We start from the raw sequence: 22,791 nt of genomic DNA on the forward strand, positions 1-22,791 counted from the left end.
AAATGCACTTTCATGAATAGAGATGCTGTTTTTTGAAGTATGCACAGCTCCTCAAACAATAGTTATCTATATTTACCATATTCTTTTTGAATTGTCCAAGGGTTCACTGTTTCAGAAGGCTTGCTGATCCCTACACAATTTTTTGCCAGAACTCTGAAGAAATATTCCCGACCTGAGACAAAATTTACAACTGTACATTTGTTGGTGTAAATATGGTCAGCCACCATTTGCCATGGTCCTTTTCTGGAGTCACATCTCATAACCATGTAGGTTATATTACTGTCTCTCTTTTCTGTGGGTGAGGGCTCCCATATCAGAGTCACCGTCCCAGGGACCTTCTCAATGAGTTGTATAGGGCCAGGAGACTCTGGAATATCTGCAAAATAAAACCAAAATCAGGAAGAATTTCTAAGTGTTTGTAAAGTGGAGCAATTTGATTATTTATTTATCAATAAATTTAGAAACCCTACAGAAACAATATTTAAGTATTACAGATTTAGAAACTATGTGGAAGAGAAAGAATGTAAATATATTGAAGAAAGAAGAGTAGCTCCGTGGACTTCAGTCTCTCATCCTGAAAGTTCTCCTTAATGGATAAAAAAATAGTTCTGTTCAGCTGTTATGTCTTGTTTTTTAATATTTTAAATCCGCTGATATACTTTTATAAGTGTAAATGTGGTCAGCACTTATTTTCCATCTAATAAAGCCAGAGGCAAGGCATAGTAAAGAAGTATGACAAACTAGTTCTTATCAGTGGTGGTATTCAAATTTTTTTACTACCGGTTGTCTGGGCGTGGCTTGGTGGGTGTGGCTTGGTGGGCATGGCAGGGGAAGGATACTGTAAAATCCCCATTTCCACCCCACTCCAGGGGAAGGATACTGTAAAATCCCCATTCCCTCCCCACCCCAGCTCCGTTCTCCTGTGTAGGGCAACAAAAAAAGACCCAGCTGATCAGCTGGGACTTCGATCAGCTGGGACTCAGGAGGCACCGAATAGATGGGGGCAGGACCAACCAGATGTGGTATTTACCAGTTCTCCGAAATACTGAAAATGTCCATTATCAGTTCTCCAGAACCTGTCAGAACTGGCTGAATACCACTTTATCTACTCTTCTCAAGCAAAAGTAATTTACAGGAGGAATCTTTATTAATAGGATTAATATATACTATAAAGATGTTATTAAGAGGTGATGTCTGCTATGATTAAAATAGAAAATAAGGTCAACAGATAACTGTACTAAACTACTACTTCTCTTGAACATAGTAAGACAGGCCTTTTTAACTTTGTATATCTCAGATGGGTTGTTTACAAATCCAAAAATGCCCAGATAATGTGGACAGGAATTTCTGAGAGTTGTTACCTAAGTCCACATTGAAGATGCCAAATCAGGGAGGGGTAAATTAAAATTTTATTCCTATTAAAACATATGTTTCTGTACTACTTTTGCCTATAGTGTCTGTATAATGGACTATTTTCAAATGGCTTCAAACTACTGCTTATAACACGCTAGCATACTCTTGGTTTTAATTAGTTACTCGATCACTTCATAAAAGGTGAGGCAACTAACAGTCTTAAAATCTTCATTGGAACACTTTAGTATATTGCAGGTTCACCCTTCAAATCTAATTGAAAAGGGCAGAGGCTCTCTATAAGTTAGGCAATTTTAGCTTGAAGCTTCATATAGAAAGAAGCACTCGTGGGTAATGCACAGCTGATATTCTTCTTGTAGAAGGGTTGTTATTTAAAGAGTAGTTATGATATTTCTTTTTTTTTCAAGCACTAATGCCTTTGTATACAGAGTTTCTAATGGACAAGGGTGTCTACAGGATAAAGTCAAAAGAGTCAAGATGGTGATCACAGCCATGCAATTAGAGCTCCACCCCATTTATGCAAATGCACATTATATTTAATAATAAATTAAGAATGCATATTAAAAATAGGCAGAACTTCAATTAGGGCCTCCTACTCAAGCAAGGGGTTGGACTAGAAGACCTCCAAAGTCCTTTTCAACCCTACTATTCTAGGCTCTAGGTTCCAAATGACTAGTTTTCCAGGTAAGGTGATAGGCGCAAATGTAGATCTGTAGAAATGTAATTGCAGATTTCCTTGTATGATCTTTACCTTGAACTTGAACTCGAAAACTGAATGTTTCCTTTCTCCCATGCTCAGTTTGAAGGCTGATAGCATAATGTCCACTGTCAGAAAGCTCAGCTTCTGGTATGATGAGTTGGCTCAGTCGTTCTCTGATAGCAGTTGTGGCCTTTACAGGCAGAGGAAGTCCATCTTTCAGCCAAATCACTTCAGAAGATGGAGATGCCTAATAGACATGAAAAAGACATTAATTTTAAATTACTTTTAAAGTATATACATGGCAGTGGTATAAATCAGCTTCCATGTAACAGTACTATATTGCTTCTCCATTTCCCCCCCTTATTGTAGCATAATAGCAGTTGATGACAGAAAGACTGGAGATATGATCCTAACTTTCTTCCATTCGTATTGAAGTGATCTTATCAGTTTGGCTAAGCCAAACAAGAACTTCTTAATTTACTTATATCAGCAAAGAAATATTCCACAGATAATATCTAGAATTCCAAGTAAACATAGAAGACATCATTTTTAAAAAAGATAATGCACATGCACATAATTTTATTGCATTGTCATAGCAGCTCAAGATATACATTTCTCTACTTAGAAGTGATTCCAAATTAGATAACCAAATGATTCTAAGTATTCTAGCTTTTCTTTCATTTCAAGGATTATTATAAAGTAACATATATATTTTTTTAAAAAAATCCAAATCTCTAGATAGCTCCATTTACTGGTATATAAAAAAAGTACAGAAACAAATTTAATACATATTGCTTGCAAAGGCTATACTTACTTCAAAAGGAATACGCACATGGATGGCATCCCCTGCTTTCACATTCATGAAACTTTCAACAGTATCCTTCACTAAGAACTTGGGGTTAACTGGAAATACATACGTAAGTAAGTAAGTAAGTAAGTAAGTAAGTAAGTAAGTAAGTAAGTTTTGGCATCATATTGTTTAGTTCAGTACTGTAACTGCAATATATGAAATGCTCAAAACAAGTCCTCACTCCCCACTGCATATTCTATAGAACCAAGCTGTTTCATCATCTAAGAAGTATACATGCAGACCAGCTGGCTACCAACATCTCAAATGGCCTAATATCCCATTTGATATTAATATATTTCCCTTGTACACTTGTTAAATATCAACAAGGAGAGCAATGCTGTCTTTTCTTCAGAGTCAAGTACAGGCATTTGCAACCATCTCCATTAAAATACTTTCCACAGCTATGAATGATGATAATCCAATATATCTTGAAGGTTTCAAGTTCGGAAATACCCTAGATATGACAGTTGAACTAAATATGTCCCAAGTATTCTTTAGTTTCTTCTTCAATATAACTATGACATGTCTTTTCCAGTTCTCTCTGGATACAATGTCTTCTGGTTTTGGCTTTCTTTCAAAAGTCTTCTGTGTTTTTTCAATAATGTTAGCCTTTTCTAGAACCCTCTAGAGTAACATCCATGATTTATCAGATTGTTTCCTTTTATCTTTCAAGTTCTCCAACAAAACCCAATTCTTTAATAATTGATTTACAGAACTATCCTCAACTTACCTGGGCCTTCATAAGATCTGACTTTTCTGTCCTTATCCTCATTACATTGAATCAAATCATTTCGTTCTCCAGCCTCTTGTCCACCTGTTAAATAACAGCTATATCATAGATTTCACATGCTTTGCTTTTTCCTTTTACTATTTTTGAACAGAATTTCATATAAATAAAAGGAACAGTCATAGAATTTCATATAAATAAGGTATTCCAGAATGATCTCTATAAGTATTTAATTTCCAAAGCAGAATTTACATAGTTTGACTTACCAGAAGAAGGTATCGCCTGAACACAAGTATCAACTTCAACTGGGTCTCCCAAACCACCATCACTAATTGCTCTCACACGTACAAAATATGGCTCCCTGGCTTTTAATCCTCTAAATGTATATGCAGTTGTTTGTATTGGGACAGTATTACACTGGGTCCATTTCAGAGTATCAGAGTGTCGAATCTCAACAATATATCCTTTGACATAACTTTCTTCTGCTGATTCTGGTTTCATCCATGATAAGGAGACACTACAGTAGTCAGTATTAACCACTTTTAGATCTTTTACTGGGCCTGGAGACTCTGGAAAAAAGAGTGTTAAAATGTTGATATCATTTCAGAGTTACTTTTTTACATTGTTTCCCATTGTTTCCTTTGCTTTATTAACTCTTTATGATACATTAGTCTACTGAAAACTAGTAGGAACCCTTGTTCTTGATTCTTTCTTTTCCTCACCACAGAACATTTTATAATAGTAACTTACTTTGTCCTACTGTCAATGGAATAGCTACTGCATTACAATTTCCTAAAAATCGAATATCATCCATTCAATAGAAGCCAGACAAATTCCATTTTATGTATAGATCACCAAATAACTTACTTCATTATTTGGTATATCGTATTCATTCAATTCCTTTTTTAAAAAAATAATCTTATTATATTTTAAAAAAACTAACAGAAATTAATAATTAAATAAATAAGTTTTTTAAAAAGGAATTCGTGAATGTGGTTAATGATTATCTTGTCCTTTGAGAGAATAGGAATGCACAAAATGGACAGGGTGTTTTTTTGAGTATTATGTTTTGGGACGTGAATATATCCAGAATACTGAGAGCTGTTTCAGAAAGGACCCTTCTATAAATAAATAACTATAAACTATTTTGGAATACTTAAACCAGCAAAGAGTAAGTTAAGGGAACTTTCTGGAGAAACACATTTCTGGAGAAACACGTTTCATTTTACTACATAACTGTGAGAGAAGTTATCACATGCCACTACTTTGTATGAAATAACTTTTTCTATTCACATGCTAACTTTGCAGTTTCTCAGTGCCACTACTAATAAACTATTTATTGCAAAATGCTTACAGACACAGTTATAGGGGAAGTAGCATAAATATATATTGAATAATAAGCAAATAAATATAAGAGAGGAAGTAAACTACTTACTCATAGGATCTCGAGCATAAATAGCTTCTGAAGGTGCACTGGCCTCTCCCACACCTGAGTTATTGATGGCAGCCACACGGAATTCATACTGCAGTCCCTCCTTCAAACCATTCACTGTATATTTCCTGTCTACGGCATAAATGAGCTAGTTTTATCTCATAAACAATGGATATATGTATATTATTGCATTTGCAATTATTATCTTGATAACTTAGATAATCCTCTAATATTTGAAAATAATTTATGCATATACTTCATCTTTGCTTTGTTGTGAGGTTTTTGAATTTCATGAAGAAGAAAAAGCTGAGCTAGTAAGAAATATCTATATACATTGGCTTATGCATGAGATTGGGTTCCCAGCTGTTGTCCTAAAGGTGTCATTCTTTCAGTTCTGAGGTCAAAATGAAATATAACTCTTTTGTTATACAGAATTACAATTGTTCTGACCAGATAACAACAATATTCTATATTCTTTGTGTTTGAGTGTTATGATCCATTCTGACCAAATTTCACTGAATTTAAACCTGGAGAATAATAAATAAGGTTCTGCAGCATTCATGAAACATATATAGAAATAGAAGAATAATATCAATCCAATTCTGTGAGTACTGAAATAGAAATGCAAAAAGAATCTCCATGATTGGAGGAGGGGGGAAGGTGCTGTCATATAAATAGGAAATTTCTATTATGACTTTAACACATTATTTTTTATCTGCTGACCAATGATCTTCTGACTTTAAGATCAAATAGACCCAGCGATGTAAAAGGTGTCTGGGGAGTATGACAAAAATGACAGAGAGAAAGTGTATCTTGGGACTGGGACTAATATATGATTGCAGAAATTGAAGAAAGTCAGAAACCACAGGTTGTGGATAAATATCACACACATACACACACACATCTCTGTCTCTATCTCAAATATAAATATAAATATAAATATAAATATAAATATAAATATAAATATAAATAAGTATAAGTATAAGTATATATATATATTTTTTTCTTAAGTTTTCGCGGGTACTTACATGTATGGTATTCAGCTTTGTTCGGGTATTTTCCCACATCATTATAGTTGTGCTTTTAAAGTTGTAGCTACGTTTCGGCAGAATCTCATCTGCCATCATCAGGCTTCTGTATTGTGTTCGTCTGACGAAAGGATTCAATTATGCTATAGCACCCAAAAAAATCCCCACAGAATCCATCATATGTGCAGTAGAATCCAGCCTAACTAAATTAAATACAGATGAAGCTGATAGAATAAGACACCAAGTTACTAACATCCTATGTACAAGCAAACCACCCAAAAGCAACTTGCACAAAGAGGAACTAAAAACCCTGTAAGCCCTAAAGAACGACAGCAGCATAATCATACTTCCAGCAGATAAAGGTAATGCCACAGTAGTAATTGATAGAAAAGACTACGAAACAAAATTGACAGACCTACTCCAAGACTCCACATACAAACTCATAAACACGGACCTAACCACATATCTGGAAAAAATAACCAAGAAGAAAATTATAACCAGCCACATGAGCAAAGAGATCCAACAGACGATCATCCCAAGAGAAAAATCTTCCAGATGCCCCAAACTATACAGCCTCCCAAAAATACACAAAGAAGGCATACCTCTCAGACCCATAGTCAGCTCCAGAGGAGCACCACTACAAAACCTAGCTAAACACTTAGCAAAGCAGCTACAGCAGCAGCTTCACATGTACAAAACTCATACCACTTCTTGGAAATGATCAAAGATCTACACGTGGAACAAGAAGATCTGCTTGTAAGTTTCAACGTGGTTTCACTATTCACTCAAGTCCCAATAAAAGAAACTCTTGAAATCATCAAAAATAAATACCAACCAGCTAAACACCTCATGGAACTAGCAGAACACTGCTTAACCAACACATATTTCATGTACAAAGGTCAAAGTGACAAGCAAATTGAAGGAGCCCCTATGGGATCACCACTGTCACCCATCATTGCAAACCTATTCATGGAAGAATTCGAATCCAGAGCCCTAGCTAATGCCACCCACAAACCCAAACTATGGTTAAGATACATCGATGACACATTTGTGATTTGGCCCCATGGAAAAGAAAACCTAAACAATTTCCTAACACACCTAAACAGCACACACCCCAAAATCAAGTTCACCATGGGAACAGAAACAAACAAACAACTACCATTCCTAGATGTACTAATCTACAAAAAAACAGATGGTACACTAGGACACACCATATACCAGAAGAAAACACACACCAACCGCTACCTCAATGCCCAATCCCACCACCACCCAGCACAGATAAACTCCGTGGCCAAAACACTAATCACCAGAACCAAACACCTGGCAGACAAGACACACTTAAAGACTGAACTATGCACCCTGACAAAAGTACTGACAGCTAATGGCTTCCACAAAAGCAAAATCACCGGCTTGATCCACAAAAACACACTGAGACATAATGGAGACCTAGAAGATGAACAGACCTATGGAATAGCTGTCCTGTCCTACATAAAAAGTACCACAGACAAAATCAGTAAGATACTACACAGGCATCACATCAAGACTGCCTTCAAAACAGACAGAAAAATAGCAGCCATCCTAAGAAACCCCAAAGATAAAATTGATCTGGAAAACCAAGGCATATATGAAGTCCCCTGTGCATCATGCCTGCCACATACATTGGATAGACCAATAGAAGAATAAGTACCCGCCTGGATGAACACAAAAATGCAGTAAAAAAGCTGGAACACACTTCCTCACTAGTCTAACACATGAAAGCCACAGGTCATAGCATCTACTTCAGTGGCACCAAAACCCTAGCCACTGTAGAAAACCCCAGCCACAGAATTATCAGAGGAGCCATAGAGATTGAAAAAAGACCTGAAAGTATGAATAGAAGAGATGATTCCACCAGACTGTCAATTATTTGGAAGCCTGCACTCACAAACAAAAAAATCTCCACACCACTAGCCAGGCAAACACCTGGGCACAAACAGATCCCCCCTGATATCTCCAGCTCAGACACACCCCAACCAGGCACCCAGATAAAACCTAGCTTCCTAATAAATGATAGCCATCCATTTACTCGGAGCCAAGCTGCACTAAAAGCCTCCAATACAGGAACACAATGTTGCCAGCCAATCAAGACAAAAAAAGCCACAAAACAGACAGAAGATATTAGAAACACCAATCAAGCAGAACACAGCAAACTCCAAGACCAATAAACACAGACCAAGACTCCCAACCAATCAGGATGAAAAAAACCAACCATTCTGGCACAGCAGTAGGCTAGCCCCAAATTTAAAACTGAAACGGCTGTGAAAGTCGAACACAGACGAACACAATACAGAAGCCTGATGATGGCAGATGAGATTCTGCTGAAATGTTGCTACAACTTTAAAAGCACAACTATAATGACGTGGGAAAATACCCGAACAAAGCTGAATACCATACATGTAATCCCAACTAATGTGAATATCATTTAATAAATATGATTGTGTTTGGCCACCCAAATTCACCTTCTAACAGCATCAAAATGCCCTATTAAGAGAAGGATTGTTAATTGTTTTGAAACCAATACTTTATTCTGATTAAACTTTACAGAGGTAGTCCTTACAAAGAAAATGTATTTATGGATACTGAGAAAAGAGCAATTTGTACAACTCTAGCCAGATCAAACTTTTTCTAGAGAAAATGCTTCTGACATCTAGTAACATGATCTATTTCAGCATTTAATGGAACTTAATTCAATAATATACTTTCCCAAAATGTTGCAGGTAATTCTTGACATACAACCACCAGAGCCCAAAATTTCTGTTGCTAAGCAAGATCATTGCTAAGTGAGTTTTGCCCCATTTTATGACCTTTCTTGCCGCAGTTGCAATTGTTAAGTTAGTAACATGGCTATAGAGTGAATCTGGATTCTCCATTGACTTTGCTGTTAGAAAGTTGCAAATGGGGATCACATTATCCTCATGATGAATGCAGTACTGGGATCCTGCAACCATTGTAAATTTGAGCTGGTTGCTAAGCATCTGAATTTTTATTATGTGACCCTGGGGATGCTACAACAGTCATAAATCACTTTTTTCAGTGCCATTGTAACTTTGGTCACTAAACAAATGGTTGTAAATTAACCTGCATTGTTAACTATAAAATACAGGTGAGTATTACAATTCCCTTTAATTAAATCTTTTAGCCTCATCCTAGCTCTTATAGAAACATAAATTTCTTACCTGTTATGGGCAAATCAGTGACAGATGTCCAGAAGTTACTGCCCTTCTTGCGTTTCTCAACTCTGTAGCCCAAAATTCGTGAATTCCCTATTTTATGTGGTGCAGACCATGAAATTGTGATGGCATCTTTGTTGGCACTGTTAACTTTAGGTGGAGCAGGAGGGCTTGGAGAAGCTGAGGAATTGTTTCCAAGATTTTAAAATTATGGTTTTTCATTGTCAACTAAGATAATAAAAAACAGCTAAGAGAGGATCTGATTTTAAAAGAGGGATTGGGTCATAGTGAAGATGGCTGTCAACTAATGATCTGCAGATGCGATAATGGTTAACATAATTAGGTTGTGTTGATTTTATTACCATAATATCATATTTTACCCTAAACCCTGACAGGTTTACCCTGAATTTCCCTCCCTCAGTGCTCTAAGACTTCTGCTGTTTTATCTCTGGAGTCCTAAAAATCAGGGAATTCCCTTGGAGCCATTTACAGGGGTATCCCACATCATTGTCCTCTCATTTCCAAGTAGCACCTAAGGTCTCAGTTGCATCATGCATCAGATCCTCAGAAACAAACAGTCTCTCAAGTCCCCTCTGAAACCCAATAGGATCTATCAGATGCCTGGGGATAAATCCTTTCTCCCTGAAATGAGAATCAGCTATACACTATAGTGAATTCCAATATTTTCAGAGAGAGACCTGGCCATAACGAGATGTAGAGATTTTCCTTACAACTGTGAATTTGGCTTTGTTATCCTATCCCAAGAAATAGCAGCAGTTCAGAATGGATTCTTGAATATCTTGGATCCATATTAGCAAAGAGAATAAATCTTGTATTATTATTTATTGTATTAATGAAGATTAATAAAGATAATACATTGGTATTATCTTAGGAGGTTTCTGTAAGAACTGCCAAAATAATGCATCAGATGAATTGCCTGAAATACTCAAGAAATAATATTTGTGCAAAGTACTCATGAGATTGAATGGCAATGCAATCTACATTTAATATTAAAGACAAATTCTTTAGATTTTGCTAGACCATTAGATATTGTCATAATCCTTTGACAAACATACATAAAAAAATGACAAATCACCTTTTGCGGCAGCCATGACTTCATCAGATTCCAGGGCCTCACTGGTACCCAAGGAATTCACTGCTTTCACCCTGAAGTAATAGCTTGTGTCATGTTCTACTTTGTTGGTGGTGAAAATAGTAGAGCTTCCACTTGTTTTTCCCAGTGTCACCCAGGTCTTTCTACCAACCTGTTGCCTTTCAATAATATAACTCTGGATTGATTTACCACCATCATCTCTTGGGGGCTTCCACTGAATAGTTATGCCATTTGCAGAATTGTCTATAACCGCTATGGGGCCTGTTGGCAATTGTGGTTTATCTGAATGAAAGATCAAAACAGAAAACATGGGCAAGGGCTTTATTATAACCACTTGAGAGAAGCTGGCAGACTAAGGCAAATAAGATACAAATAAATTATAAATTATATAAAAAGGAAACTAACAATACTATAAATGCACTATTTACTCCCTTGGTTATATTGAATTAGTGAATCAGACACTAATTGATTAAATACTAGCAACTCATTCTTATTCATCTCCTCATGTTCATCTGTCTACTACTGCAATTGTCTTCTATCTGAGAAACAAGTATTCTGCCCAAATGGAAGAAAGCTCCATCTCTGGTTCCCAATATGAGATTCCCTTTTCCTCAGAAAGAACAGTACACAACAATAATGACCAAACCAAACATTTGGTCAAAGGAAGAGTTCAGAAAGAAAATATTGGTATAATTATAGCAATGTCTCTACCCTCAGTGTGACTGTGGTGCTCCTCAACAAAATATCCATCACATTATATCCGAATATCCATCAAGAGCTTACATCGGTCCTATGTCTGATTTTTTTCATCATAGACCACCCTGTCCATGAATGGCTGGGTGGACTGGACATTAACATTTGAACTACTATAAGTCCACGTATTTGCCATAAACTAAATAAACTAAATAAACAAATAAATTGTATACCAGTATTTCTCAACTTTTTTTTTTGCACATGGCTTTGACCTTTTTTTTTTTCACCTGTAGCTCCTCTATGTCCAGATTTCATTACAGACATGAGACAGTAAGTGATGCATTTTCTGATACAATACACTATTTGGAATATAGTACATTTTGTTTTTCTGTGGCCACCTCACCATATGCTGTGGCCCCTGAAACATGTCTCTCACCAATGGTCCCCTTTAAACGTCCTAGGGACCATAGAGGGCCATGTGGCCCTGGTTGAGCACCACTACTGAACATTGCTTCCATTCAATCACATCCAATATTTGGAGGCTGTCTAGACAAGTCCCTGGGTGGCCCTGGTTGAGCACCACTACTGAACATTATAGTGCTACAAGCAAACTTCTTGTATGTGTCTTTGATTATATTGAAAAGCATTGTCTATTTTATTTCACATCAACTTATTTTTATCCAGCTTCCCATGAAGAAGCAATAAAAATTTATTTCACATACAAATGTTGAATAGTACTTCATTTTTTATATATATTAATAAAAAATAGTTGCCTGAATACTACAGTTACCTCACCTATCACTTCCAGCTTGAAAGGAACTTCAAAACTTCCACACTCATTCTTTAATCTCACTTTATAATCTCCAGTATCCTTCCGGATGGTGCTGGGTAAGGAGAGTCGAGTAAAGTTCTGTGAAGAATCTATGTTTATCTGGTCATCATCCAGAAGTTCCTGGTTATCCTTTAACCACGTTACTCTGATTGGCTTCTGACCTTCAAATGGAATCTTAACCATGGCATTTTTTCCTGCCTTTACCACAATAGGTTCCTTGTTTAGTTTTTCCAGAAGTGTAGAGTCAACATTTGGAGGATCTGAAAAAGGATACACTAAATAAGCACTGAATGTAAACAAAGTTTACATTCTATGTTTGACTTTAAAAAAAAATCTTCTGACAAAAACATGATATTTTCTGGCAAAATCTTCTGGCAAAACATGATATCTTCTGGCAAAACACTTTACTACTCATTGAATGTTTACATTTTCTGTCAACAAATCCCCTGTGGAGACTCAGCTCACTCTCTGACCCTCCTATGCTTCCTATGTTGCTGCTCACGTTTCTCCCTACAACACTGCTTGGGGTCGATCCAAGACTCCTCCTCTTCACTCCCTGTCAGGGGCTGCTCCAACATGCCTTCCTCCTGATTCATCTCAGGCTGTTCCTCTCGGTTGTCTGATGGAACCTGAGGCATTACCAGGGAGGAAGGCATTGCCAGGGAGGAAAGTCCTGGGGAGGAAGGCATTGCCAGTTCCTCCCCTCATCTTCCAGGTCCTCTTCCTCTGACAGCATAGGCTCGGGAGTCGGGGCCACAACATATACCACTTATTAATTCAATGTCATATCCATTCCCTTCAGTCTTATGAACTCACAAAACTCTTATTCTAATGCTAGAATGGTAATTGGTGGCCTACGACTATAGATATCCTTCAACCTAGTTTTATGCATTTTTCCAGCAAATATTGAAAACCCTCTACAAGTGATCAATTACAATTTATGAAAGAAGAATATATGGGGAACCTGGTATGTGAGGACAGTCTCGGAGAAAGCAAAGATGGTATCAGAAAGCAAGAAAGAAAAACAGACAGTATTTGAAAAAGTATTGGAAAAGATCTCCCCAAAAGTGCCTGTCTTTAGTTTCACTAATGTATCGTGACATCTCACTCTGATTGCTTCTAAAGAAAAGGAGAAAAAGATTGCCCATTCATGTATTAAATGCATGATTAACCAGTGGCATTTAGCCATTGCTATTCAATCTGCTAAAATAACATGGCTAGGGTTACCTTCAACAAAAATAGATGCTTCTGTGCAGATGCCTTCAGCTTCAAATTTATATTTTCCAGCATGACTGTCTTCTACTTTGTCAAGTATCAGTTTATGGACTGGGCCATTTTTCTCAATGGAGACTGCTCCTAAACCTGTTATCTTGTGGGAAAGTTGAAAGAATACAGGAAAATATGTTTCTCAAAAAAAAAAAAAAATACATGCAACATTGAACAAACAATTCAGTCTGGTCCAAAGCTAACTTTACTACAGATATGGAGAACCCTGGAGTTAGACGATTGCTTGTTCAGATTTCAAAGATGTGCCAATGAGGTGGACATTTTTCAGAAATCGATAGAATTCACTGATCTTTTTGTAAAAGTCATTAATATTTTTGAATAGATTTATTTTCTCATTTATGAATCATTGCACAACTGTGGTGATTCTTCTTGCTTCAGATTATATTCCAGTCAAATACATATGCATTTTTGTTGTTGATAATTCAACTCCATAATTTATAAACTTATTACATAATTTCATCCCGATGGAATTAAGACACTGTCTCTTTTTACTATAATTTAAATTGGCAGTAAGGAGCTGTTCCTCTGGAATGTTAAATATCTATTTTAGATGTATTTTATTTATGGTTTCTGGTTTTATGTTTGATTGCATTTTTTGTTTATTTATTTATTTTTGCATATCACCAAGCCTAGTAGAAGAAGAATGTAGTTATGACCTCAAGACCAGTTCACTGCAATGTGCGTTATATGGGACTGCCCTTGAAAATTATTTGGAAGCTTTAACTGGTGCAGAAAGGGGTGGTGCAAGCAGTTACTGGCACCAGTTACTTGATGCATGTGATATCATTGGTTCTGAGTGCTTTTGGCGTGCTTCTGGGTGCAATTCAAAGTGCTGTTTGTAATTTTTAAAGTTCTTTGTGGCTTGGAACCTGTTATTACAAGACCATTTTTCCTCAATTGTGTCTATCCACCCTATCTGATTTGGCAGGAGGAGTATGTTCCTGGTACTGATGGCTAAAGAGTCTCAGCAGGTAGGGCCAGAAGGAGAGAATTTTCAGTCATGGAATTTGGCTTTTGACACATCAATTGGAACATTAAGATATGAGATTAGATAGGCCCCATCTGCATTGGCCTTTCATAAAAGCTTGAACAAGCCTAAAGCCCTGAGGAATAGAAAAGAACCTGTTGTCCTGGCTATGTGGCTGATTGGTTGGATAATATCCAGCCTCTATGTCAGGGATGTCAAATTCAAGGCCCACGGCCCACATCCGGCCCATGGGGTGGTTTAATCTGACCCACAGGCCCATCCTGGAAACAGCTAATAACTGGCCTGCAGTGCCTCTGCCAGTGAAAATGGAGCTTGGGAAGGCCATGTGCAGCCCTCCCAGGCTCCATTTTCATCCATAAAGGCCTCCTGAAACCCCCTGCCAATGAAAACTGAGCTCAGGGAGGCTGTGTGTGGCCCGCCTGGGCTTTGGTTTTGGCCGTGACAGCCTCCTAGAGCCCTCTGCCAGTAAAAACAGAGTCCAGGGAGGCCACATACAGCCTCCCCAGCCTCCATTTTCAATGGCAGAAGGCTCCAGGAAGCTTCACAGCCAAAAACAGAGCCTCAATGAGTGACATCAAGATGGCCATGCTTCCCCAGCCACTCCCCGCAGTCCCCCCAAGGTCAAACACAACCCTGATGCGGCCCTCAATGAAATTGAGTTTGACATCCCTGCTCTATGTTATTTTTTATATATATGTTTATATTTATTTTTTCATATTTTATTTATTGTAAGCTATGTAGAGTCATGTAAAAGGGGGATAGGCAGATATATAAATTGAATTAATAAATGGATTAGTTTTATTTTCCTTTTTTTCAAATTATTACATATTACTATGATAGTACATTTGTTCATTGTTGCCAGTACTATCATTTTGATTCCCAAATAAAATTTCATTAGATACAATGTGTGTGAAACAAGGAGTACTTCATCTATCACAAGTTAACAACTCATACCTTCACTCCATCTTTAAACCAAGTTCCCTTGACCTGATCATTGCTGAGACAGCAAGACAACTCAGTTGGTTTTCCTTTCTGAGCATGGACATCAAATAAACCTTGATGCAAATGGCAAATTGGTTCTGAATAATCAAGAGACAGAAACACTCATTTTAAAAAGATGTTTTTTTAAAAAAAATTACACGTCTTATAAATTTATATTAAAACACACTTTAAAAAAAGAACTCATTCATGAATATATAAATACCTCTCAAGTCCTCTTCAAGCAGTTTTTCTCCTCTCCCTTTCCTTGAGAGATCAGCTGGTGTAGATCCACTGGTCTCTAAATCAGACAGCTGCCTTCTTCTGCCACCAGCATGAGATACAGCATCATAAAGGCCAGAAGCCTGGTCATAACCCAGGAACTCTTTGCCAAGTATGTCTGACTTTTTCTCATGTAGTGATCTATTAGCATCTCTAACTCCTATACTATCTGCACAGTGTACGACATCTTCATGGTAGTGATAATTGAAGTTTCTTTCATTATTAAATCCTACCTCACCAGCAATTGTGCTAGTTAATCCACCATCCTTCCCATATTGCCCACTTATTCCCATGACACCACTAATACTTCTACTACCTGGCACTCCATTCTTGCCATAAAGCCCATCTAATTCTCCAGCTACACCATTTCCAATGAGGTAACCATTTTTTTCATAAAGTCCACTTACATTACTAGCACCATCAAGTTTATCTAAGACCTCTCTTTTTGATATATCATTTCTTTCACAGAATCCAGTGCCTTTTTCACCTGCCGTGCAAATAGATTCACTTGCACCATCAATATTCCCAGCTCCAAATTGATTAAATACACTGTCTTTGTCATAAATTCTACCAATAATGACATATCCAGTTGGGCCTGCTCTACATAAAATATTATGTCCACCTACTCTGCCAACATCTCCAAGTCCATAAATGTCTACTACATTTGGCATTTTGTCTTTGCCATAATTTCCATCTACATTACCAATGCCACCAGGTTTATTAGTGCCTGCACTTAATGGTATGCTCTCAATACCATCTTTGTCATATAGACTATGTACTATTGAGCCATGATATCCAATAGTGTATGTTCTATTTGGTATGCTATTCTTATCATAAGATTCATCCATGTCTTTAGAATCAATTTCTTTCCTGCCTGTGACACTTGGTATATCACCCTTGCCATTGAGTTTATTCCCAGCACAGGCTCCATCTGTTGTATCACCCATTCTAAATCCGCCAGTATTTGTATCATTTGGCATGCTGTTCTTGCTATAAAATACAGCAGTGGTTTCACTTCCAATGGGTCCATTAGCACCAATTCCACTTAGTATGCCATCTTTATCATAGAGCCTAGAAACTCCTCCAAGTCTAACAAATCCATCTGACATTCCATTCTTATCATAAATTCTAGCTGTTTCTCCAATAACATTTGCTTTGCTAACTAATCTTTCACCATTACTAAGTTCATCATCAACAGTACCAATTATCATATTATTCTTGTCAAAGATTCCTCCACTAGCACCTACTTTCCCCAATATATCACCTTTCACATAGAGCTCATCTATTTTCCTAACACCATCACCATCCGAATAAAATCCACATGGCATAATACTCTGGCCAGACAGTCCGGTAGTATCTGCTTCATTTTGTATAATATCCTTTCCATAGAATCTACCAGTGTCCTTGCCATATAGCATATCATACCCACTAGAACTATCAGCTCCACAACTGCTTGCTTTATTTGGTATGCCATTCTTGTCATTGAGTCCAGTGATATTCACTGTATTACCATATTCACTAGCTCCAATTTCATCTAGCAGGACATCTTTACCATACAGTGTATCTATTCCACCAATATTACCAGCTATATTAGTGTCTGTTTCACCTAGCATGCCATCCTTGCCACAGTGTCCACTCGTAGTCTCTGTTCTCCCTAGCTTGCCATAGTTTCCTAGTTTCCAATCATAAAGTCCACCGATGCTCCCAGCATCAGCTCCATTTATTTCAACTTCTTTGCCATGGTGTTCATTGATGTTTCTAATAGTATAAGGTCCCCCAACAACAGCTCCATCAAGTGTAGAATGTTTGCAATAAAGACTGCTTATGCTCGTGGCCCTATTTTGTCCAATAGCATCTGTGCCTCTTAATATATCATTCTTATTATAGAGTCCATCTATGTTATTAGCAAGATTGCAAGTACTCATTCCTTGTAGCACAACATCCATATTATAATATCCATCTATGTTCACAGTACCATCAGGTCTAACAGCTCCTTTTAGTACATCCTTCTTGCCACTTATGCAAGCACCAGCATCAACTATCATATTATCCTTGCTATGCAGCACTCTTAGACTTTCAGCATCATTATGTCTATCTGATTCAGGTGACCTTCCTTTTGTCCCACAGTGTACCACTATCCCTCCAGCACTCGGAAATCTAGGCACCACTTCAGATTCAGCTAGCACTACATCATTGACATAAATCTCATTCATTATCCCACCATCTCCAATTTTACCTGCCATATTGCCACAGCTATTTTTCGTGCCATCAAGTCTAAGACCTTTGGCTTTCTCTAAATGATTATCTTTGTCATAAAAATTCCCTGCAACTCCTATATCACCTTCTGTTACACCAGATTCAGCTGTTATGTAAACATCTCTATAAAGTCTACTTCTGTCTCCAACTTCTGAGAGCTTATTATCTTTGAAATAAAGTATATCTGCACCACTTAACCCACCATTTTTAGGACAGAGACTTCCATTGCTATCAAAACTCACTCTTGATTGATCAGAATCACCCAATATAACTTCCTTGCCATAAAGTCCTTCTATCTTTCCTGCTATGTCAAATCCAACTCCAGAGCCACCATTGTATCCGACAATACATTGATTTCTATTGATCTCTGCAGTGCCTAATATGGAATCTTGGAATCCCAGGACTGATCCTCTATTAAATCTGTCTGAAAGATCTGTTCCATTAAGTGTGGAAACTTGTCCTTCTGAATTTTGCCATCCATTTGTACCTTCATGTCCAGTGTTGAAAGCTAACATTGCATTTTTCCCATATTGGGAGGTCTTGTCAGTCAAACTACCTATTCTTCTGATGTTTCCATCTAGCACTACATTCTGACCAAATCCTATCTTCCCATCACTTCTCAAAGATCCATCTTTTTCCAGGCTGTTATAAAGCTGCATATTGCTATCTTGGCCATTTCCATACTGGGCATCTTTGCCCATGTTGAAGTCTGCAAGGAGATCTTGATCTTTCTGCCTTTCTCCTTGGTGACGTTTCTTAGCATGCTCTTCATCTAATGGTTTGCTCCATTGTCCAGCTTTATCACTACTGTCCTCTTCAGATTGCTTTCTCTTTTCTTTAGAAGCTGTATTACAAATATACTGATGGTTAAATTGAAATGGCAAAGCCATTCATTTCTTGTAATTTAATGCAAAATAATGCAATTTAATGAATGAAACACCTTAATTAAATAAACATCACTCCTCCTAGTTTTGCATTGTGATACCAGGTGAGCCTTTTAGTGCCATATCATGATCAGTAGCATAAAAGAATTGTGGGTTTTTTTAAAAAAAAAAACAGCAAATGAAATTATAGCTAATTTATCATTTATAAACATCTCATTTATGAACAGTATATGGTAGCAAAATAACTATTATTATAAACACGGATCTTTAAATTGCAAGGCATTATAACTTCTATGTTATATGAATGATTTGCATTAATTAATATTGATTTAACAATGATCACAGCTATCAGTTTTACAATAGAGTTTTCACATTTAGATAGTTTAGGGATACATATAATGATTCCAGTACTGCTGGAAATATTGCACTATATCAGGCAAATAATTTTTATGTTTTTAGAAACGTATTCTTTGAAATCCTTCAAAGAAAAAAAATTATTTAAGACTAGTACATTAATGGTGTTTGCAAAGCACACTGGACAACATTTCCAAAGCAAATGTTACAGTTTAGAATAACTGGAAGAAGTCATTAATGATTAAGGAATCTTAAAACTTATTCCAGTATTTCTGTCATTTAAATCTCTTTGCAACCCATAATTAGGCATTTCTCATTGAGATCTTGAATATAGCACTGTTAGATGTTTTTAGAAGGGAAAGGGGTACATGTGCAGGGTTATGTTGTAAGAAATCAAGATTAGATCATCACTCACATTTTATTTCAAGCCAAGTACTTGAAGAACAGCTTCCAGTGTCAATGGTGTAAGTCTCTTTGTCAAAGGATTGGATATTTTTAATGCCTAGATGGTAAATAAGGCCATCATTCAAGATTGAGATATCATAATTATAATTTGATTCTAAATGAATTAATAGGCTTCGTAGCAGGCACACTGAAAATAGCATTTTCTTTCTGGTGGCTACTTCATTCTCACTAGGTAGAGAGCAACAGTGTATAGGAATGTCTGAAATAATGAATTAATTGGAAATAGACATACAACAAATTCAAAATGTGGAGCAGAAGAAAACCTGTAGGTGGAAAAAGCATGGCAAATATCTATTTCATTTACCAATGAATGAATTTTACCTATCTACTTTTCAAACTTAGCTTAGAATAATCAGATTTAATATTTAGTGATAAAATGTCTTCCTGACAATGTTGATAACAAAATATCAGGATACATTCATTATTCCAAAAGTATTTTACAATTCATTTTGCCTAGTCAGGATTTCCAGCACACAAACTATTAAAATGTTTTAAATTATATTATTTTGTCTTGTTTTTATATTTAAAATTGGAGGCATATTTTTATATTCAACAAATTTTATATTAAGAAGATAAATTACTCAAATTTCAATTTCACAATATATTAAAATGTATAAAAAGGCTTTAAGCTCACATTTTGAGAAAAATATCCACATCGATACAAGAAGAAATTACCTGACACCAGTTTTTTTCTGTCCTAATTTAAGCTCCCAATTTATACAACAGCTTTCTGCAAATGTTGGCTTCATTTATGAGATTGAGGGTTATTTCATTTTTTGAGGCATTTCAATGTTGATTTTGTACATAATGAATTATACATCTCGGCATCTATGCTTATTATATACTTTGAAAAGGCATGTTTATTCCATGTACATATGATTTACTAATCTGACATTTTTCATATTATTTAAAGAGCTAATATATAAGGATACTATAAAACCTTGGCTTGAATTCTTTAATTGTTCACTTTAATGCCAGTCATACTACAAAATTATGCTTGCTACAATCCTGGCATTAAAGACAATGGGATTTCTTTCCAGGTTACATGCACAAGATCACATATTTGTGCAAAATTGCTTTTCTAGTTGTTTCTATATTAAATTATAATTCATAAAATTATTCATTTGTTAAAATCACATTCATTTTCATTATTATTCTGTTAATTATTGTGCATCATCTTGTTTTCTGCTTTCAACGGAAAACAGAGCTGGAAGTTTAAATCTAGACCTCTATATTTTCTATCCACAAACCATGATGTGAAACATGGCAAACTTTAGGGGGAGAAATGGGGAAAATCTGTCTTTAAGATCACGTTTTTAAACTAATAAAGTTGGGAAAATGTAAGGTTTCTTCACAGTTGTGCTAAGCAAACTGCACTCTTAATATAATATAATATGTGAACCTGAAAGGCAGTTTGGTGTAGTGGTCACATAAGTCTAGGCCTGCCTTAAGGCACAAAGCTGGATGATCTTGGGCCAGTCATTCTCTCTCAGCTCTAGGAAGGAAGCAATGATAAACAACTTCTGAAAACTTTACCAAGAAACTTGCAGGGACTTGTCTAGACAGCCTCCAAATATTGGATGTGATGAATGGAAGCAATGAACCAGTCTCACAATTCGGCATTATTTTTTCCCTATATTTATGATAGTGAACATAAAAGAGGGGAAGAAGAAGGATTGGTGACTCTAAGGAACATGAATATGATTTTTAATATGAAAATACCACTGCTTTTTGATATGCTTTGAAGTTTTCCTCGCTTCTTTGTTTTACTGAAGGGCAGATATTACATGATATTTACCACAGCTGTTCCAGAAATGTGGACACTCAAAAAGTGCTTTGGAAATATAAAGAGCAGCACAAGTAAGATTTGAAAAATCTTTGAATTTAAGTAATGCTATTCTGTATTTTTAATGAGCTCTCTGGAATCCAACTGTGGCTGATAGAAAAAGCTAAGCAGATTTTTACCTGCTTAGGACTTGAATGGTTGACTGCCAGAAATCCATAAGGCTCTAGCTAGAATGGGAAGTTTATGGAAATTATATATAAAAATTATAGGAAGCAAAAGTGGCAAATGCAAATCCCTTTCTTATTGCCAAAAAAAAAAATTGTTCATGCAATCAGGAACAAAGCCTGACTTCGAAGTCTATTTGATTGTTTTATATGTTTATTAGAAGCTGATTTAAAAACAAAACAAGAAGAGAACAAAATGGCTGTCCTATGTCGTTCTCTGGCAGTTTTATCATTTTCTGGCAGTTTTGGTATACCTGATTCTCATGCTCTTTCTAGACCAGGGATGTTAACGTCGTTGTCACTTGAGGTATCAAAACTCCTTTCCCCTTCGTTAAACTGGGTGTGGGCATGGCCAGCGTATGAAGCATCTGGCCCATGGGCCATGAGTTTGATAGCCCTGTTCTACACTCCCTATGTCATAATTAAAATATGACATGCTCCTTCTTATTTCTCATCTATCGTAATTTGAGTCTGCGAAAATGAATGCTAAACATGAGCAACAAATGAATGGCATTTCAAATTTATCTACATCTTTAGCATTTATTTCTTCACTAGTAACAAATGAAAGGAATTAATTTAGTTTGTCAGATATTTCATTTGTTATGAAACAAATGCACACCCACATGGAGTCTTTGGTTGAGAAGGCTTACTTTCTGCTTCCAGTTCAGTGGAGAAGATATCTACATCTTCTACTTTGACCTGATAAATGCCAGCATCGTCTGGCTGCAGATCATTGATTGTAAACTTATAGTTTTTGCCCTCTTGCTGTAGGCGGTGCTTTAAGTTGTCATCATTAACTCCAAAATTGACCTTCTGGCCATCCTAGAAGTAAGATGAGAGAACAAATAAACAGGCAAAGCTACAGCCTTGTAGAATAAATCTGAATTCACTTTAAGATTTGAATTATAGTTACTTTAAGGAAAACATAGTAGGCCCTAATTTGATATTAGCCATATCTGAATTGGTCAAATCTACCAGTAGAATTTTCCTCCTAAAACAATAACTTGTTTAGGGATGAATAGTAGTCAACTTACATTGCTTATGACTGTTATTGAAAAGAAATTAATGCAAAAGAGTACAAAAGACTCAAGAATTAGATTGCTATCACACCCATCAGGACTATTATCTAACCATTTGGAAGGGCTTGCTGTTCTGCTGATTTGTATTCTTTTTATAACATCTAACCTGGATTTGTTTTACTTTCCTCTTCTTTCTTCTTTCCTCTGCTCATTTATCTCTTTCCCTATCACCTCCATTCATTTTTTAAACTGTTCTCCTAATATTTGTGTTTTATATGTTACCACGAAGGAAGTCTATGTATAAAACCATAC

General features: G+C 36.4%; 1 protein-coding gene across 1 annotated transcript in view; it reads right to left on the reverse strand.

Moving 5' to 3' along the window:
* Nucleotides 1-22,791, reverse strand: part of IGFN1 (immunoglobulin like and fibronectin type III domain containing 1) — a 29,604-nt gene that overhangs the window by 2,241 nt on the left and 4,572 nt on the right. Inside the window, exons 9-22 of the mRNA XM_087958978.1 lie at nucleotides 22,111-22,282; nucleotides 19,401-19,487; nucleotides 15,436-18,591; nucleotides 15,186-15,310; nucleotides 13,184-13,325; nucleotides 11,920-12,216; nucleotides 10,414-10,713; nucleotides 9,324-9,497; nucleotides 5,084-5,212; nucleotides 3,915-4,217; nucleotides 3,652-3,735; nucleotides 2,886-2,974; nucleotides 2,123-2,318; nucleotides 77-376 (exon numbers count right to left, since the gene is read on the reverse strand). Coding sequence (XP_087815104.1) covers nucleotides 77-376; nucleotides 2,123-2,318; nucleotides 2,886-2,974; nucleotides 3,652-3,735; nucleotides 3,915-4,217; nucleotides 5,084-5,212; nucleotides 9,324-9,497; nucleotides 10,414-10,713; nucleotides 11,920-12,216; nucleotides 13,184-13,325; nucleotides 15,186-15,310; nucleotides 15,436-18,591; nucleotides 19,401-19,487; nucleotides 22,111-22,282 — 5,554 coding nt within the window. The remainder of the gene's footprint in view (nucleotides 1-76; nucleotides 377-2,122; nucleotides 2,319-2,885; nucleotides 2,975-3,651; nucleotides 3,736-3,914; nucleotides 4,218-5,083; nucleotides 5,213-9,323; nucleotides 9,498-10,413; nucleotides 10,714-11,919; nucleotides 12,217-13,183; nucleotides 13,326-15,185; nucleotides 15,311-15,435; nucleotides 18,592-19,400; nucleotides 19,488-22,110; nucleotides 22,283-22,791) is intronic.

The sequence above is a fragment of the Notechis scutatus genome, chromosome 3, assembly GCF_049901735.1.
Source record: "Notechis scutatus isolate UNSWTSFEM ecotype Mainland chromosome 3, rNotScu1.2, whole genome shotgun sequence".
Classification (NCBI taxonomy): Eukaryota; Metazoa; Chordata; class Lepidosauria; order Squamata; family Elapidae; genus Notechis; species Notechis scutatus.